This window comes from Falco naumanni, chromosome 10, assembly GCF_017639655.2.
Source record: "Falco naumanni isolate bFalNau1 chromosome 10, bFalNau1.pat, whole genome shotgun sequence".
In the NCBI taxonomy this organism is placed as follows: Eukaryota; Metazoa; Chordata; class Aves; order Falconiformes; family Falconidae; genus Falco; species Falco naumanni.
The window spans coordinates 2,942,148-2,959,254 of record NC_054063.1 but is presented as its reverse complement, the minus strand read 5'-3'; the positions used below and the strand labels follow the sequence as shown (position 1 = coordinate 2,959,254).

General features: G+C 39.9%; 1 protein-coding gene across 4 annotated transcripts in view; it reads left to right on the top strand.

Moving 5' to 3' along the window:
- The window catches only part of AP2A2 (adaptor related protein complex 2 subunit alpha 2), a 47,768-nt gene that overhangs the window by 15,782 nt on the left and 14,879 nt on the right, over nucleotides 1–17,107 (top strand). For 2 of the 4 annotated variants that reach the window (XM_040608000.1, XM_040607998.1), the window contains exons 3-10: nucleotides 7,309–7,451; nucleotides 8,079–8,272; nucleotides 12,008–12,137; nucleotides 13,170–13,271; nucleotides 14,376–14,484; nucleotides 14,990–15,137; nucleotides 15,571–15,739; nucleotides 16,856–16,993. In XM_040608000.1, the coding sequence (XP_040463934.1) occupies nucleotides 7,309–7,451; nucleotides 8,079–8,272; nucleotides 12,008–12,137; nucleotides 13,170–13,271; nucleotides 14,376–14,484; nucleotides 14,990–15,137; nucleotides 15,571–15,739; nucleotides 16,856–16,993 (1,133 nt within the window). Of the gene's footprint in view, nucleotides 1–7,308; nucleotides 7,452–8,078; nucleotides 8,273–12,007; nucleotides 12,138–13,169; nucleotides 13,272–14,375; nucleotides 14,485–14,986; nucleotides 15,138–15,570; nucleotides 15,740–16,855; nucleotides 16,994–17,107 lie in introns of all 4 variants that reach the window. The other 2 variants (XM_040607999.1, XM_040607997.1) reach the window with 1 other exon arrangement.

The following is a 17,107-nucleotide window of genomic DNA, read 5'->3' as shown; positions in this document are numbered from 1 at the left end:
GCTAGTCTTCACTGTTCTTTCCTGTGCATGTCTTTCTAAAAGCAACAGTATAGCCCACTGTACTACTAACTTCAAGAAAACTTGGCAGTAATGAAGCTCTAAGTGAAATTATTTCTGTGAGAATACCCTTCTCTGGTTAACAGAGGTAGCTGTGCTGTATCACTGAGTAATCACAGGTTAGAGATGATGATGGCACAGTTCATAAAAACTTGCAAGGTATTTTGTGGCTTATGTACAAAAATAGCTAAAAGTGTGTAGACAGCAAACTGGTTAATTGTGATGTAGGGGAGAAAAGATTATAGGGACCTTGAGCTGTGTAGAACAGTCAGGCAGCGATGAGAGAACAGAGTTGGTTTCAGCAAACTAGTGCAGTAAGTTCAGCATGCGTACTTTGTGTAGCATCTTATAAGCACGGTTTAAATAGTTTTTAATAGATATCTGTGTGCTCTTTCAGTAGCTTGAATGAAAGATGACTATACCTTCCCATGAACTGATCCTCTATGGCTAGTATATTACTGCAGTTGCATGGGTTTCAGGTGAAAAAAAATCTTAATTAACTGAAGAGAATAATTTGATGTAGCCTGAACAAAAACTAGACATAAATGTCACAATTTGGAAGAAGCTGAGTTTGGACAACTTCTTGTGTAACTGCTTGAGGCCTTGAGAGTGTGAGGAGGTGATAGCTGTCTATCTTTCTGCTGCAGAAGTTCTGTGTGGGCTTTGTGCTGCATGGTTCTTGCTTGCAGAAGGACTGTATAAAAATAAACACACTCATAATGCGTTTTATTCTTGGTTTTAGTGGGGATCATTCAGTTTAGCCTAGTTTCTTTTTCTGTACCTCTGACTTCTAGAAATGTGTTTACATAGTACAAATGAAGACAACAGTGTGCCTATGAACTTAAGATGGAGTCCCTTGCTAAATAATTATGGGGAATACTGGAGCCCTGGGTTAATTACCTGGGGAGGAGATGCAGGTGTTGAGCTGGCTGTATTGCTGTAACCAGGGTGAGGTCTGACTTTAAGAAGCAAGGCTGACGGTACTGTTTCTTGACACAGATACGTTCTTGCCTGAGAGTAGCGGAAGAGACTGGTATATGACAAGTATCCTTTCTTTGCTCTGGATATTTATGCTCTTCCACAGTACCTAGACCCCCACCCTATGTAACTTGCAAGATACATTCTTACACTGTTACACACAGAGGCTAAGTATTTGTTCTATCATGAAAGTAGCTGGCAAGCCTGTTACCCGCCTTAGGTTTGGGTAACCTGCTATTTAAAATACCCTTGTACTTAATAGGCTGGGATGAGGCTGTATGTCTCTGGAGAAGCCATACTTTTCTGGAACTGATGGGACGTAAGGCTATGGCTTTGGGTTCTGATCTGGCTTCTGTGCTGCAAGCTCAGGAGGAATCTAGAATCCCTTTACTTAAGGGGACTTTGTCTCCTGTTTCAGCATGAGGAAGCTCTGTTGCTGAGGTCAGTGTGTCCTTGACGGTTGCTTTAAATGTTTCTGCATTAACTGAGATAAGATGTGTGTAATAGAGAGAAACTACACCAGTGTAAAAAAGCAGAAGCTGTAGGAGTTCAGCGTTTCTCCACACTTTTCCATTTTTACATATTCAGACTGTAAGCTGATTTTGCTGCCATGCTTGAGTCAAACTAAAGTCTGTCAGAATAGTAATTGCTTTGTAAATGAGTGAGGAAAAATCTGGTTTATTTGTTGTGTCATTTTGATCTCTCTGAGCAGAATTTGCATACTAATGAAACTGCCTGCAAATCTGTAAGTTGTTTGTGCGGTCGAAGGAACTTTGTTCTCTGCTTGTTCTGTTTTCCAGATCTGGCATTAGATTTTAGTTTTGTTCTAATTGCTTAATAGGGTTTGTGTTTATTAGAGCTTGTTTGCTACAAGGTTTCAGACATGTAATGTATCTTAATTTTGGCTTGTGTAGAAACATGCCAGTGTCACTTGATAATCTCTTTTTTTTTTTTTTTTTTTACTTCAGCTCATTTGTTTTCCCAAATCTGAGCAAGTCTTCTCTATTGTCCCAAACTACACAGTAACCTTTTGCAGGAAGTTCAAGATAAGCCTCTAAATACCTGTGTTAAACAGAAGCTACTGTAACAGTAAACTGCTTTCCTGGCAGGCTGTGAAAGCATGGTCTTTGTATTTAAGGTGGGTCTGATTAGTCACAGTGTCCTCTGGTCATCTGAGAGATGTATGAAGGCAATCATACAGTAATAAAGTGTCTTCACTGACAAAGTGTATTGTTGGAAGTAAAACCAGGCTTCAAATACCACCAGAGTTGTAGGGCTACTCTAGTAAAACTGTTCTGGTGGTCGTAGTGTGGTAACTAACCCATACAAATCCATAAGCTAGTATTTTATCTGCCACAAATATTTGGCTTTTCATTTAGAAGGCTTGGACTGTCACTCTTACTGAAAGAAATTTGTCTTGGAAGTATAAATACATTTGTAAAAAGCAACTTCATTTTTCTTGGCCTCTAAGCTAGTTGTAGGCTTTCTTATACAGTATAGCAATGGATTGCTGTCAACTGCATGAACAACAACCTAGGAAGGATGCACACTGAATCAGAGACACACTTAAGGGTGTTATTCATTGCATAAGCCATTACTGCAGTTTTAAAAGCTAAGATTGTATTGTCTTTGAGATGGCAATTGAAATTCTGAGTGCTGGTGAGACTAGGTTTGTCAGGCCTTCTGTGAGATTTTCACTTGGGGGCAGGACTTGTCGTCCTCTCTGGTTGGTAGCAGGCTCTGTAACTGTGCAGCAGGCTGGCTTGTAAGTGTACTGAATTAGATTCAAAAGCAGGTGCTGGTTTTTAATTCATGGTCCAAATTAGAAATGGAAGGTGCTGCCTGGAAACTAAAGGGTCTCATAATGCATTTTTACCTTATTTCTTCCTTTTTGGAAGGCTGTGTGAAAGAGATCTATGCGCAATGAAAACCAAGACTTCTGTTGCAATGGTAGAGGGGTGATGCACAGAAATGTGAAAACAGTAATTCTTTCTTAATAATAGTACTATTTTCTGATCAGCTTAGAAAAATTACTAATAAACTTTCCAGGGAAAGCAAGTAGCCCTTGAAATGCCCAGTGTGCTCAAAACCTGCTGACGTGCGTTCTGAATCCTTCCTGTTTCTGCTGACTTGATTTGCAGTACTTGCTAATGTTCCCGAAAGCATTCTAAAATGAGCTGAGTTAAAAGAAATGATTGTGTATTGCAATAAAGATAACAGAACATGTGAAATTTCCTTCTGCTCTTGTTTGGATGTTTGCTTGAGGCTGGGGGAAGCTGTGCTATTTTAGTATATACTTAAGCAATGAGACTTGTTAGTAACATTTAAAATAGGACTTTTATAACTTTGTAAATGCTACATGGAGGTGGGAGGGGAGAGGAATTGAGTATTTAAACTTGAAATTTCAGTAAGAATCTGAATCAGACTTCTTCAAAACACAGCTAGAGTTCGACAACTACAGTGAGAGCTTTGACTGCAATGCTCTTACTTTCAAATACCTCAGCTAATAAAATAATATAATTTTTAAAAAAATAGTTCCCCGCAATAACAGAACATCATAAGGCTTTAAAGAAGAGTTATACGAACTGTTACTTGCCTTAGTTTATAGGCTTGCCTGTTACTGAGAACCTTCACATCGACTGCAGTTCTGCAAACAAGGCCCAAAAGCTTTTGAAAGCAGCCAGTGAACTGTATTTTTTGTCTTAAAGTGTTTCAGGTACTGATTTTAAAATACTGTTCTTTGATAGCACATGATGGAAAAGGAAGCTACTTTTTAAGGAAACGTCAGCGTGTTTTGAGCTTGATCGTGTGGCGTAGCTTCTATCAGGAATGCTTCAAATACCCCAAGATCCAAGGACTTTGCTAATCTGAGCTCTTAAAGTACTGCTATCTTGGAAGGATGTAACGCTTTAAATAGCTGGGTCCTAAACTTGGGGGGGGGGAAACCCCAACTGCTATACTTTGTGAACATCAGTGTGGTTTGGAGTGTACATACTTTCATCTGCTTATGTTCCTCATTAAATGAGTTACAATGTTCTGTACTCACTCTTCCCTTCTGGTCTCACAAAGTCAACACCAGATTCATTTGGGAAGGTGAGAGAATAGGGTTTATACTTGTGACTTTGTGTATTGCTGATGGATCGTACAGTAACAGACAGCTGCAGTTCAATCTCTTGGACTCCCAGGAGCTCGAGTCTTGGAGACTAGTTAGAGTTTTTTCACTTATGGTCATGTTTTTACGTGAAGGCTAGTTTCTGATGCCTGTAGGCGTATCTGTATCTCTGAGAGAAGCAACTAATTACAGTAATGCTATTAAATACCGCAGCAAGTCCTCACTTATGTGGATGTTTGCCACTAGAGGAGCACTGATGAAGATGGATTCAGCTAATTTAGTTTCCCCTTCTGTGAACCTTAATAGTATCTGGTAGTGGTATTCAGCATTACCTGTTCCTTTGTTCAGTCACCTGGAAACAGCTGGCTTGTCATGAGTTGGTGTGTTCTTACAAAGCAATATAAAGCCCCCCTGGCTTATTCACAGATTATTTCTCTTTCGTACGTCATGCAGAAGAGCAATTGGAAAAACAAATCCTGAGAGCTTGCAGAAACTTTTCCGAAGCAGCTGAAATATACATAAAAACTAAAGCTGTTGCTCTACCTTTTCCTGTGGCTTTTTTCTCTTGCTTCTCTTAAGGAAGGCAGGCATCTTTGATCTGCATCTCCCTGCTATGATGAGGTGGCAGGAAGCTTCAGCTCTTAAATACCTCCTATTATACTACTTTCCCAAGAAGATGGTACTCATTTCCCTTGTTGTAAGTACAGATGAGTTTATTCCTTGGCTGTTCAAGCCATAGTTTGAAGGCCACAGCAGATAGACAGACATGGGTGAATATCTAGTTTTCCCTCTGGCCATATTGCTTCCAAAGAAGAAAAAAACCCAAACAAAACCAAAGAAACACATACACACTAAAAAAAAAACTCCACCTCAAAACAAAACAAAAAACCATTTCTCCCTCTCAGTCTGGATGTTTCACTCTGGTTCTTTAAATCAGACTTCTAGTAAAGCAAACTGCCCTGGATTTGTTTGCTGATTCAGCAGGAAAATAGCCTTATGGCAGGAAACTGTAAATGTGATGTGAAGAAAACATCTTTGGACAGCATTCTGCAGAACTAGCTGTTGTCAGAGAATCTTTACAGGATCCAGTGTAGTGGGATTTCACTGTCATGAGTATATTTGGTAATGCTGTTTCATGTATCCAATTAATGTGATGTTGTGTTGGCTTCTGTGGTATAGACCTGAAGGCAATTTTTCTTTGTGCAGCATAAAACCAGCTTTAAGGTAAAGCTTCTTTTTGTTGGCAAGTGATAAGCTGTCTGTGCCAGTTCAAATCTGAATCTGTAGACACTTTTTAAGGTATCGTTTTCTGTATTAACATAACCGTTGTGTGCTTAAATCTGTCTTCTCAGCTGAAATAAAACTAAATAAGTTTCTAGAGTAAAAATAGAAACCAACCTACCAAAATGCATAGCTGCAGCCTGTAGACATAACCTTTTATCATCTTCTACTTAAGCGTGCCAGTATTCTTTCTCTTGGTTCACTAATATTACATGGCTTCACACATTGATGGTAGTGTTCATTCCGTCACAAGCTAAATTTATACTGGTAGGTTTTCATTGCTTTCATGTGGTCAGCGAGTGTAGCATGAAATCTATGGGAGCTGTAGATACGTGGCATGAGAAATCTAACCTGCTTCTGCACCAGTGGATGAGAAGGAAGTAGGAGATGCTTCTATACTAAGATTCTTTATTATATATTTAGCTGCCTATTACGTAAAACTGAAGGTTTTTTTAAAAAATGCAGCTTGGAGCTTTTTTCATGAGGGCGATGAGTTAGGGATATGTTATTTAAGCTTTACTTTATGCAATGCTGTTCTGGCTGAACTTGCCCATCACTAAGGAATACACACTGGTATGACAGATTAGTTATTCTGGGCTTAGAACGCAGAAGCTGAGGAGCTTATGTAGCCTTTTAGGCAGCAGTGTCTATTAAAATTTTGCTACCCTGACTGAACTTGTTAGCATTCAGGCTTGCCTGATCTAGTGGGCACTCCTTTATCTCCTGATTTGGGATAGGGAAGGAATGTTCAGCAGAGAGTGTATGTTCATGTGTAACCCTTCAGGAAAAGTGGTCTGGCTGATGAGCTGTAAGCTGCTGTACTGTCCCATGTAGCTTTTACAAGTTTCTACAATACAGCAGTACTGCAACATAAGACCAAATCTATTTAGGATGCATTTTTCTTGGAAAACTGAAACACTTATGAATACTTTGATTTTACAAACACTTCATGGTAATCTCATTACATCCCAAAGCCTTGAAAAAATATATGAATCTCTTCACTTTATCATTCTAAAAAGACTCGCTGTTTTTATTTTCTTGCTACCTAGTTCTCTACTGTAGTGTACTTCAGGAGGTGTGTTAAGACCTTTAACTGTGATAAAGATCTTGTAATTGGTTTAACAAGAGGGCATGTGTATGGAAGATACAGCTGCTCTTAGCAGAAGCAGGAAAAGCAAATTCTAATAAATGCATATGTATTGTCTCTTTGCAGGAAAATACTTCAAGGACATAGCAGGATAATTCAGGGACTAGATGACAGCATTATTTCATGATTGCCCTTTAGGGTGGAATTAGCACTAAAATATTAGGGTTTTTTTTCCCCTTATAAATGAATTTCACACTTGGAGAAATATTTAAAACTAGTACTATGTGAATGTCTTGTTGAAAAAGATGAGCTATCACTTAATCAGTGTGATGAATTTTCCTGTCTCGAACTATTAGGAAGAGCTACAAGCTACCTGTTTTATGACTGAGAATATTTTTTGTCTAAAACTGAGGAGTTGTTTGTCTGACATCTGTTGATAATGGTTTGTGATAACTTTCGTGTGTTCAGCACAAAATTTAGAGACTTATAGCCCTTTAAATCAGGGATAAGTGGGTATATTTAGTATTTTGCTTGCTGTAGAGTGAATAGAAGCTAATAATTAGCACATTTAAAATCTGTGGAATTCAGATACTGCAATAGCTGAACCCTCAGTTTGTCCCTCTACTGTAGGGTGATATGTAGTGAATCAAGTGTCAATCTTAATTGCTAGGTCCAACTGTAAATCTTCTTACTGTTAAGGTATGATGAGGTACCTTAGTGGAGCTGCGGAGGAGGGAGAACGGGATATAGGAGCAACATAGACTTAATTGTTCTTTGTTTCTTTGCTTTCCAGGTGACAAGGCTCTGGATGGTTACAGTAAGAAAAAATATGTCTGCAAATTGCTTTTCATTTTTCTTCTGGGGCATGACATTGACTTTGGTCACATGGAGGCTGTAAACCTGCTCAGTTCCAATAGATACACAGAGAAACAAATTGTGAGTAACTCTGTCTCTATATAAGATAAGCTGTTCTTTCTAATATCCTGTCTTGGCTGTGTAGTCTGTAAAGGACTCTGCTTCATTCCAGTGTGCCCCCATCCCCCCATCTTAAAAGCCTTATTTTGAATTCAATAGTGATTCTGAAGTTTAAACACCTTTGTGTACAGGGAATCTTGTACTAATGGTAAAAGCTAAAGTGTGTACTCTGTGTAGAAGTTATTATTCTTGCTAAGAAACTGCCTTGAGTCTTGCATTAAAAGGTAAGTAACCTCTTAATTTTCAGAACATCTTTAAATCTTCCTAGGTGAGGCTGTGTTTATCAGGCACATGTAAGTTAGTAGTGTTTGAATAAGCGGAATTCTTGATTTGCTCCCATTCATCTAAAATGATCTTTTGAGTATATGCTGAAATAGATTGATGAAACACTTAGTAAATTAGGGTATCACTAAACTTACTCATTTTTGCTTATTTCAGTTAATCTTTATAACCTCTTCTCTGCTATCTGAATATTTATTTCTGCCCATATGTTTTGGATTGGAGGAGAAATATATGTCTTGGAATGACTTGTGGCATTAACAGAAGTCAGCTAAAATCAATTTTCATTTTCCTTTTTCTGAATCACAGGGATATCTCTTCATCTCCGTACTAGTGAACTCTAACAGTGAGCTGATTCGTTTAATAAACAATGCGATCAAGAATGATCTGGCCAGCCGCAACCCCACCTTCATGGGGCTTGCTCTGCATTGTATTGCTAATGTGGGTAGCCGGGAGATGGCGGAAGCATTTGCTGGAGAAATTCCAAAAATACTTGTAGCTGGGTAGGTATGGCATGTGTCCTTCAAATACAACACCAATAAGCCTTTTCAGTTACTTGGTTCCATTGCAGCAGCTTAATCTATGCTTAGGAGCTATACAGCCCTGGGCTTGCAGTACAAATAGTGACTGTGTGCTGGTTTTAGCTGGTATAGGGTTAATTTTATTCGTAGTAGCAAGTATGGGGCTGTGTTTTGGATCTGTGCTGAAAACAGTGTTGATAATGCAGATATGTTTTCATTATTGCTGAGCAGCGCTTGCACAGAATGAAGGCCTTTTCTGCTTCTCACACCACCCCAACAGCAAGTAGGCTGGGGGTGCACAGGATGCTTGGAGAAGACACAGCCAGGACAGCTGGCCCCAACTGTCCAAAGGGATCATAGAGTCATTGAGGTTGGAAAAGGCCTTTGAGATAGTCGTGGGTTAACAGTTGGATTTGACAAACAAGTCCACCACTAAACCATGTCCCTAAGCACCACATCTATGCATTCCTCAAACATCACCAGGGATGGTCATTCCACTGCTTTCCTGGCAGCCTGTTCCGATGCTTGACAGCCCTTTTAGTGAAGAAATTTTGCCTAATATACAATCTACACCTCCCCTGGCACAACTTGAGGCTGCCTCCTCTTGCCCTGTCACTTCTTACACAGAAGAAGAGACTGACCCCCACCTGCCTACGGTCTCCTTTCAAGTAGCTGTAGAGAGCAGTAAGGTCCCCTCAAGCCTCCTTTTCTCCAGGCTAAACAACCCCAGTTCCCTCAGCTGCTCCTCACAGGAGTTGTGCTCCAGCTCTGTTGCCCTTCTCTGGACACGCACCAGCACCTCTACGCAGCTCTTGAGGTGATGGGCCCAAAACTGAACACAGGATTTGAGGCGTGTCCTCACCAGTGCTGAGCACAGAGGAACAATCACTGCCCTGGTCCTGCTGGCCACGCTATTTTGGGTAGAAACCAGGATGCTATCGGCCTCCTTGGCCACCTGGGCATGCTGCTGGCCCATGTTCAGCCAGCTGTCAGCCAGCACCCCCAGGTCCTTTGCAAATGCACTGAGGGTGCATTCAATCCCCTTGTCCAGATCATTGATAAAGGCACTAAACTGACCTAGTCCCAGTACCGAGCCCTGAGAGAACACCACCTTTGAACTGGCCACCAGCTATGAAGCTATGCTAAGCATATAAAGTTGGGGGAGGGGATCCTTGGAGTGATGGAGTTTTGTCTTCCCATGTAACTGTTATGTGTGATGGAGCTCTGCTTTCCTGGAGGTGGCTGAACACCTGCCTGCCAATGGGAAGGAGCGAATGAATTCCTTGTATTGCTTTGCTTGTGTGCGTGGCTTTAGCTTTTGCTATTAAACTGTATCTCAACCCATAAGTTTTCTCACTTCTACCCTTCTGATTCTCTCCCGTATCCCACCCTGGGGATAGTGAGCGAGCATATGGGGCTTGGTTGCTAGATGGGGTTAAACAGTGGCAATTTCCAGTAACTGCAGATACTTTGATGTGCCTGAGCATGGAGGCACTTATATACATGTACAGGTACAATATGGAAACAAAGACTCTGTCAGTATCTTGCATAGGATTTTAAAGCTTTGTTGTGATCCAGGTTTTGTTCTGTGGATCCAGCTGTGATGAAGTTTTGTGGCTGTGAACCCTCCTGAAATGTGTGTTACTTTCCCTTATCTCTCCTGATGAAAAGAAGAAATAAATGAACCAAAATAGGTCTACGCTACAAATTTTGTTATAAACTGAAGTTCTTATTTAAATGGTCCTGACTTCATAAGGAATGTGAGAATATTCTGCTATGTGAACTTTCTTGCTTCCTCTATTAGCCATGTAAACACCAATTCCTGTAAATGAGAAATGGTCACTACTAATTTTCTAACTTTCCCTTTGTATAGCTAGAAGTCTCTAAACAGACCTGGCAAATGTCTGGAACTAAGTAAATCTAAAATGAAACTTGTGATTGCAGGGCTAATTTATTTTGGAACTTAAAATGTCCAAGTGCAAACAGTGCATTTAAACTGTCTTATGGATATGAAATGTTTTTTTTCGAGTATGCATGGATCTTGTTTTATAAGAAAACTAATGTGTTACATTAATATTAAAAAAGCAGCATGTTGCACAAGAACTGTATTAATTCTCCAAATGTCAAGCACTGGAGCTTGCAAGTGTTGGAAATGTGCTTGCTTATGCAACACTAATTTTGACTGTATTATGTGCACTGTCTGAGTTGGTGACAAGAGGAAGGATATAATGTGATACATAGTTGTAGCAAGAGTCTTAGGAAATACTTCCGAGTGCCTTGAAATAGTGTCTCTATAATGCCACGCTTGAATACTGTTACTATTTTGCGGAGCTGCAATGTAGTATGGGCCAGAAAGAATCATAAGCAGCTGACATATGATGCTCAGTATGGGTCTGGTCTAGTGGAGGAAATGGGGAGAATCTATCGTGTACCTCCACCTTTCTCAGACATGGAATTCCCTATGTAAAGGTGCATGTTTAGGGATGGCACATTCTGGGCCCCCTGTCTGGCTTGTTGCTGTCCTGTCCTGCAGTGCCCTTGCCAGGTGCTGTTCTCCATGTGGCACAGTGGAGACAACGCTGATGAGTTGTGGGTTCTAATGAGATAACCTTAAAAAAAGTTTCATAAATTTCACTTGGAGTGATCAATACAGATAGAGCACAGCACCTTTAGTCCAGACTTGTTTGAACTTTTGAGTGTTGTTTATATTCCAAGATCAGTCTTCAGGGCATGATTCCTCTTGCATTTTTAAAAGAATGTACACACACTTTTATATATATATATGTCTATGTACAACGTAAGTGACCTGTGCAGAATGAGCGCTGTCAATTAAACTTGCAACTTCAGTGTAGCTCCTTTGGCTTGAATTATAAATTGAAGGGGAGGAATGGGTTTTTGGGTTTCTTGGTGCATCTTTTTTTTAACCAAGGTACAAATTGATCTATGGAAAATTGGTAAATTCATAAAGAATGGGTGGACTTAATTTCTGCTGAGTATGTGGAGGTTGCTGAACATTTAAGCAAGACTGCACATATAAACTGCCTCTTAAAACTATGACTGCTAATGCTCTGTATATTTTTTGGCTGTTGTTTGTGCAATACACAAAATGCTTCGTTGACTGCTTTATGAAAGGGAGTCCAGTGAACTAGAATAGTAGCATGCTGATCTTAAAATATTCCGTTTCTGTGCCAGCAGCATGGATGGCAAGGTGAAGAGATTTGTGGGTTGCATGCTTGGTGATAGCTAGCCAACTTGCATGGTAGCTGTAGGTACTGACACTGTTGAATAGTTAATGATTTGTATTTAATATGCAGGACCTATCAGGAGATCCAGCTTTGGTTAAAAGCATAGTAGTGTACTGTAGCTGTTCAAGTCAGGCTTGTTCTTTTGATTAGATGAGCTTGTGCTTGTCTAATGGTGAACTTTAAATTCTGATTTGAAGATTGTGAAATGTCATTCTGAGTTGCAGAGAATCATAATAGAGGCTACTCGGCATATGTAATGGTTGAAAACTTGATTGGTTAAGCTTACTGGACAAAATTAAGAACAGCAAATACTGTAACATAGGAAGAATTAGTGAACTGCTGTTTCAACTTCTCTTGAAAAGATGCTGCCTGGCTAGGGATGCTGAGTCAGTGCAGACTAGCATAATGCTGGCCTGCAAGGATTGCTGTGACTTAATCACTGTATTTTTAAGTCCATATTTATGTCTTGCAGAGATACTATGGACAGTGTGAAGCAGAGTGCTGCGTTATGCTTGCTGCGTTTGTACAGAACTTCGCCTGACCTTGTCCCCATGGGAGACTGGACATCTAGAGTGGTGCATCTGCTTAATGATCAGCACTTGGTAAAGCGGCTTCATTATGTTTCTTGGGCCTACTCTGTATGGAGAATGACGCAGCTTCTGCTGTTAAATACGCTATTGATTTATTTCTTCTTGAGTCTTTCAAGCAAGTGGGTTGCTGTTTTCTTCAAGCTTTGGGAAACAAAACCTGATCTTGAATACTTCCAGGGATGGGGCATCCACAGCTTCTCTGGGCAAACCTGTTCCAGTGTTTCACCACCCTCAATAAAGAATATCTTCCTAATACCTAAATCTATTATCTTTCAGCTTAAAACTATTACCCCATATTCTGTTGCTATGTGCCCTTATAAAAAGTTCCTCTCAATCTTGTGCCTTATTGATCCTAAGTCATATGGCATAGGTGTCGTACTCGTTTTCCTAGGCATTTTAACATCAGACCTGCACTAAAAATGCAAGGCGTGGTTTGTCAGTGCTTGGACTTCCTTGTTCTGTGGTGTCCACATTGTCATTCTTACCTTGCTAGTTCAGAAAAACCTATTGGTCTTGATAAAAGGCTCTACTTTTCTTCCTGTAATACTTACTTTATGAAAGTAAGGCTATTAAGACCTGTGCTTCCGTAGTAATAAAGAATGCTTTAGTCTGCAGTAATATGTTTGTGTTATGCAAAGCACTTTCTTCATGTTGGGTTGTCAGAACCCTTTCCTGGATGATCTGCTGCATCTTCTTTCTTCTGCTTATGCTTCTCTTGTGTAATAAGGCAATTTGCATCCAGACTTTATTTTAATATTAGCTCTCTTATTTTAGATGTACCGTACAAGTACGAAGCAAAGCTATACAAAAATAGCATGAAATGCTCTGCAGCTGTAGCAGTATTATGTTGTTGAAAATCCTGTTGTATTTTGAAGATGTCTAATTGGTCTAGCTGCTAGCCAAATAAAGGGCTTTTTAACGTGGGGCTTTGTCATGGGGATAAACTTACGGTTTTTTTAAATATACAACAAAATTGAAGTGAAAGGTGTTAATTGGCAGCATCTTAGGCTGTTACAAAATTGATTGTATTGCTTTGTTTTCTAGGGTGTGGTTACTGCAGCTACTAGTCTGATCACCACTTTGGCACAGAAGAACCCAGAAGAGTTTAAAACTTCAGTCTCCTTGGCAGTGTCTAGATTAAGCAGAGTGAGTCTGATGATAACCCTGATAATACTTCACTGTTGCTTAACTTACACAGCTTTCTAGGTCAGGTTTGCTTACTGTTGCTTATTTATTCAGCTTTCTAGGTCAGATTAGTTTAGTGTACCATTAAAAGCAAAGGTGGTTCAGTTTCACTGTATAGCTTGTTCAACTAACCTCTTTTAACACTTGCTGCTTACCAGGACAGAAAACTGCATTGTCTTGCCCAGGCTCTCTTTTTGTAATCTTTGCTATGGTTCCAAGTCTATGCATCAAAAAGGTGTCTTTCTCTTTCTACTTAGCAACTCTGTTTGAAAGAATCTTCGTGATGCAGTTGAGTGTTTAATCCTTGTTTTATGTTATTATAACTGCAAAGAGTAGCTGGATCAAAGACTGATTCTGCAAACTTCTGCACAGAACGCTCAAAAATACAGCCCATACTTTTTGACTATATCAAAGCTTCTTACAAGATCTGTTGTCTTCCTGTTCCCCCTTTTGAGCTGCTGCTAGGTTAATAATCATCAGTATTTCATACCCTGTAAATGGGTGTAGCGGTTAAGCAGGGGCAGGGGGTGCAGCAAGGAGTGGCAAGAAGTTTCTGTAAGTTAGCATTGTGTGCTGGAAAACTTAGGCTACTTTTCTGTTTGTTTTTGTTGCGTTTTGTTTTGCCTTTTGGAAGGTATGCAAGACATGGAAGGATACTACTTAACAAATGTAATTTAGACCCAGATTTATGTGGTGTTACACCCAAGGTTCCTTGTAGTCCAGAGAAATTTAATTTCTTTTCAAATGTGAAGATTTGTCTAATATTTAAAAGCAAGAGTACTGAGAGAAGGGCACAGCTGTACTGTAATGGAGCAGCAAGAATTAGCATTTATTTGAGCAAAGTAAACTTAGACTACTGTATCTGTGAAAATGAATTTCTGTTAGTAAGGACCCTGATGATATGACAACTTGCACCTAATTAATCTACCAAATTAAACAGTAGTTTTGTGACATAGTTTTGTAAGCTTCTGTCAAAGGTGATCTGCTGTGTTCTTTGGGTCCCCCTCATCATTGTGCATCACGTAAGTCCAGTAGTTGACATCATGCTGTCTGCTTATTTTACAGATTGTGACTTCTGCATCAACAGATCTTCAGGACTACACATACTACTTTGTTCCTGCTCCTTGGTTATCTGTGAAGCTCCTGAGGCTGTTACAGTGCTATCCACCTCCAGGTAATGCACAAATCGCAACAGTGGCCGTTTCTCTTACTCGGTATGCTGTCTCACAAGAGCTACTGTGCTGTGCTGTTACCTTAACTTGGAGTGCACACACACTGTCCTAAGACAAGGATATTGACGTCTGTACTCCTGAGTGTTTCAGCTTGTTAAAATTAAACACAGTGTAATTCAAAAGGCCACGTAGCTTAGAGCAAGGTGTCAAACTGGTGTGCATCTTACAAACCAATTGCAACTACAGTTTTAAATGTTCTTTAATGTTATCAACTGTATTAAAGCCTTGAAACTTATTACGGTGTAGATCGCGTTTGGCTTTTGTTCTCACCCCAATAGAACTATGACTTAGAATTCTTTTGCCAACTTTATATTGCGGGAGGGTGAGCTGTTTCTGATGGATCAGAATACTGCAGTTTATTCAGATTTAGCAAGGTGGAAGGCCTGAGGTAGTGATTAGGGTATTGAGCAAAGCGAAGTTGTCCAACGGCTTGTTCTTCTCCAGAAGACCCTGCGGTACGTGGTCGTCTAACAGAATGCCTGGAAACTATTCTTAACAAAGCACAGGAGCCACCAAAGTCAAAAAAAGTACAACACTCAAATGCAAAGAATGCCGTGCTGTTTGAGGCAATAAGCTTAATTATACATCATGACAGGTGAGCTGTGAGAACACCTCTATTGAGAGGAATGTTTAAGTGAAAAGCTGTGGCTTTGTCTTGAACACTAAATGGAATTTTACTGGGAGGGAAGGGGAGGAGAACAGAATATGAAGTTGCTTGCTAGACTGGGACGCAACCACAGCAATGAAATTGAACAGTATTAATGAACTGTGGTGCTGTCAGCATACTTTTTTTTTTTATTGCTTTGTTTCTTGCTTCTAGGTGTTTTTGGTATTTTGTATTGACCCTACCACTCTAGTCCAACTGACATTATTTGCTCATAGTATTTGAATTTTCATTTCACCAGTGAGGCGTTCTGGCAGACACTGAGACATTTTAAGAAATTTCCACTGCAGAAATAGTATTCTATATTGGGTATTCTCAAACCTGTTGCTTTTAACCCTTTCACTTTCTCTCCTGTTCTGTGCAGTGAGCCAAATCTACTAGTCCGTGCCTGTAACCAGCTAGGTCAGTTCTTGCAGCACCGAGAAACTAATTTGCGTTACCTAGCACTGGAAAGCATGTGCACGCTTGCCAGCTCTGAATTCTCACATGAGGCTGTGAAAACACACATAGAAACAGTTATCAATGCATTGAAGGTAAATATTTAAGTGTGCAATTCTGTTTTGAGTGTTGCCTTCTCCCCTGCCTCAATGCCCTCTCCCCCACTGCCCTAAGCCCCCTATCCCTAATTAAGCTAATGATACTTTGAGACCGAATGAGTTATTCTCAGGAGTCTGCTTTAGGTTTTTTCTTTAATCCTGCAAAATCTTGCTGTATTGGCAACAATATAGGTCAGCTTCAGTTTTTCTGCAGCTTACTAGTAAATCTGACACTTGCAGCTGTGGCCCCTGTGGTACTGTGGTAACTCCTCAAGCTGCAGGCTGAAGATGGATAATTCTTTATGCTGGGAAGATTTTGTTTTGCTACTGTCTTGCTGGTGTCAGACACTACTCCTACTGCAGTAGCTGATGAGGGGCAGTGGAGCAGATTAATTTCCACTGCAGAATCAGACAGTCAGGAAACCAGAAAGACACATGCCCAGGCCATTTTCATGTGAAAAAGGAGTCAAGAGAGGAAGACTGATTTGCATGTAAATTTACTTGCACGCTTCAGTGTTTACATGTACTTTTTTCTTCCAAGCTCATGCTGTAGCATATTAATACATGTGTCTAACCTTCAAGTATGTACCTGTTCTAGCTGGGCTTCTGTTGATACAAGGCAAGCCCAACACTAAACCTGCAGGTAACTAAATCGTTCACTGGCCTGGTGACAATTTGACAATGTCAGCCAGTTATTAGTGCTTTTGTGGCCAGTAGTACCAGTTACCCAGTGCACAGCAGACCACAAACTCATTCATGTAGGCTAGTAGTGGAGTATTCTGTAGAAACTTCTCCATCCTTTCAGCACTTGCACGGATTTGAATATTATGCTACAGGAACAAAACCTGATGACTTGAATTTTTGTAATAATATCTAAAGGCAGGAAGCTGCTTGACTCTCCAGTGACTTTTTTTCTAGGTGAAAGTGAGAATAATATGAGAAACTCATAGCTTTTGTGAAGGATATACCCAAGTTCATTCTGCATCTGAAAGATGAAAATGCATTTGTTTTAAATTTGATTATAGATTACAGTGTTTGATCTCTTCAGTAAATTGCATGTGCTTTCCAAATGAAGGTGAAATCATCTTGACTTTTTGCTGTGTCCTGTTGCAGACTGAAAGAGATGTAAGTGTACGACAAAGAGCTGTAGATCTCCTGTACGCAATGTGTGACCGAAGCAATGCCCAACAGATTGTGGCTGAAATGCTCAATTACTTGGAGACTGCTGATTATTCCATTAGAGAAGAAATTGTGAGAAATTTCTTTCCTTAATTTTTTCATAGCTGGCTTTGGCACCATAAATGCATTTATCAATCGGGATGCTGCATAGTCTGTAACAGAATCTTTTTTTCATGGTTCTTTTTT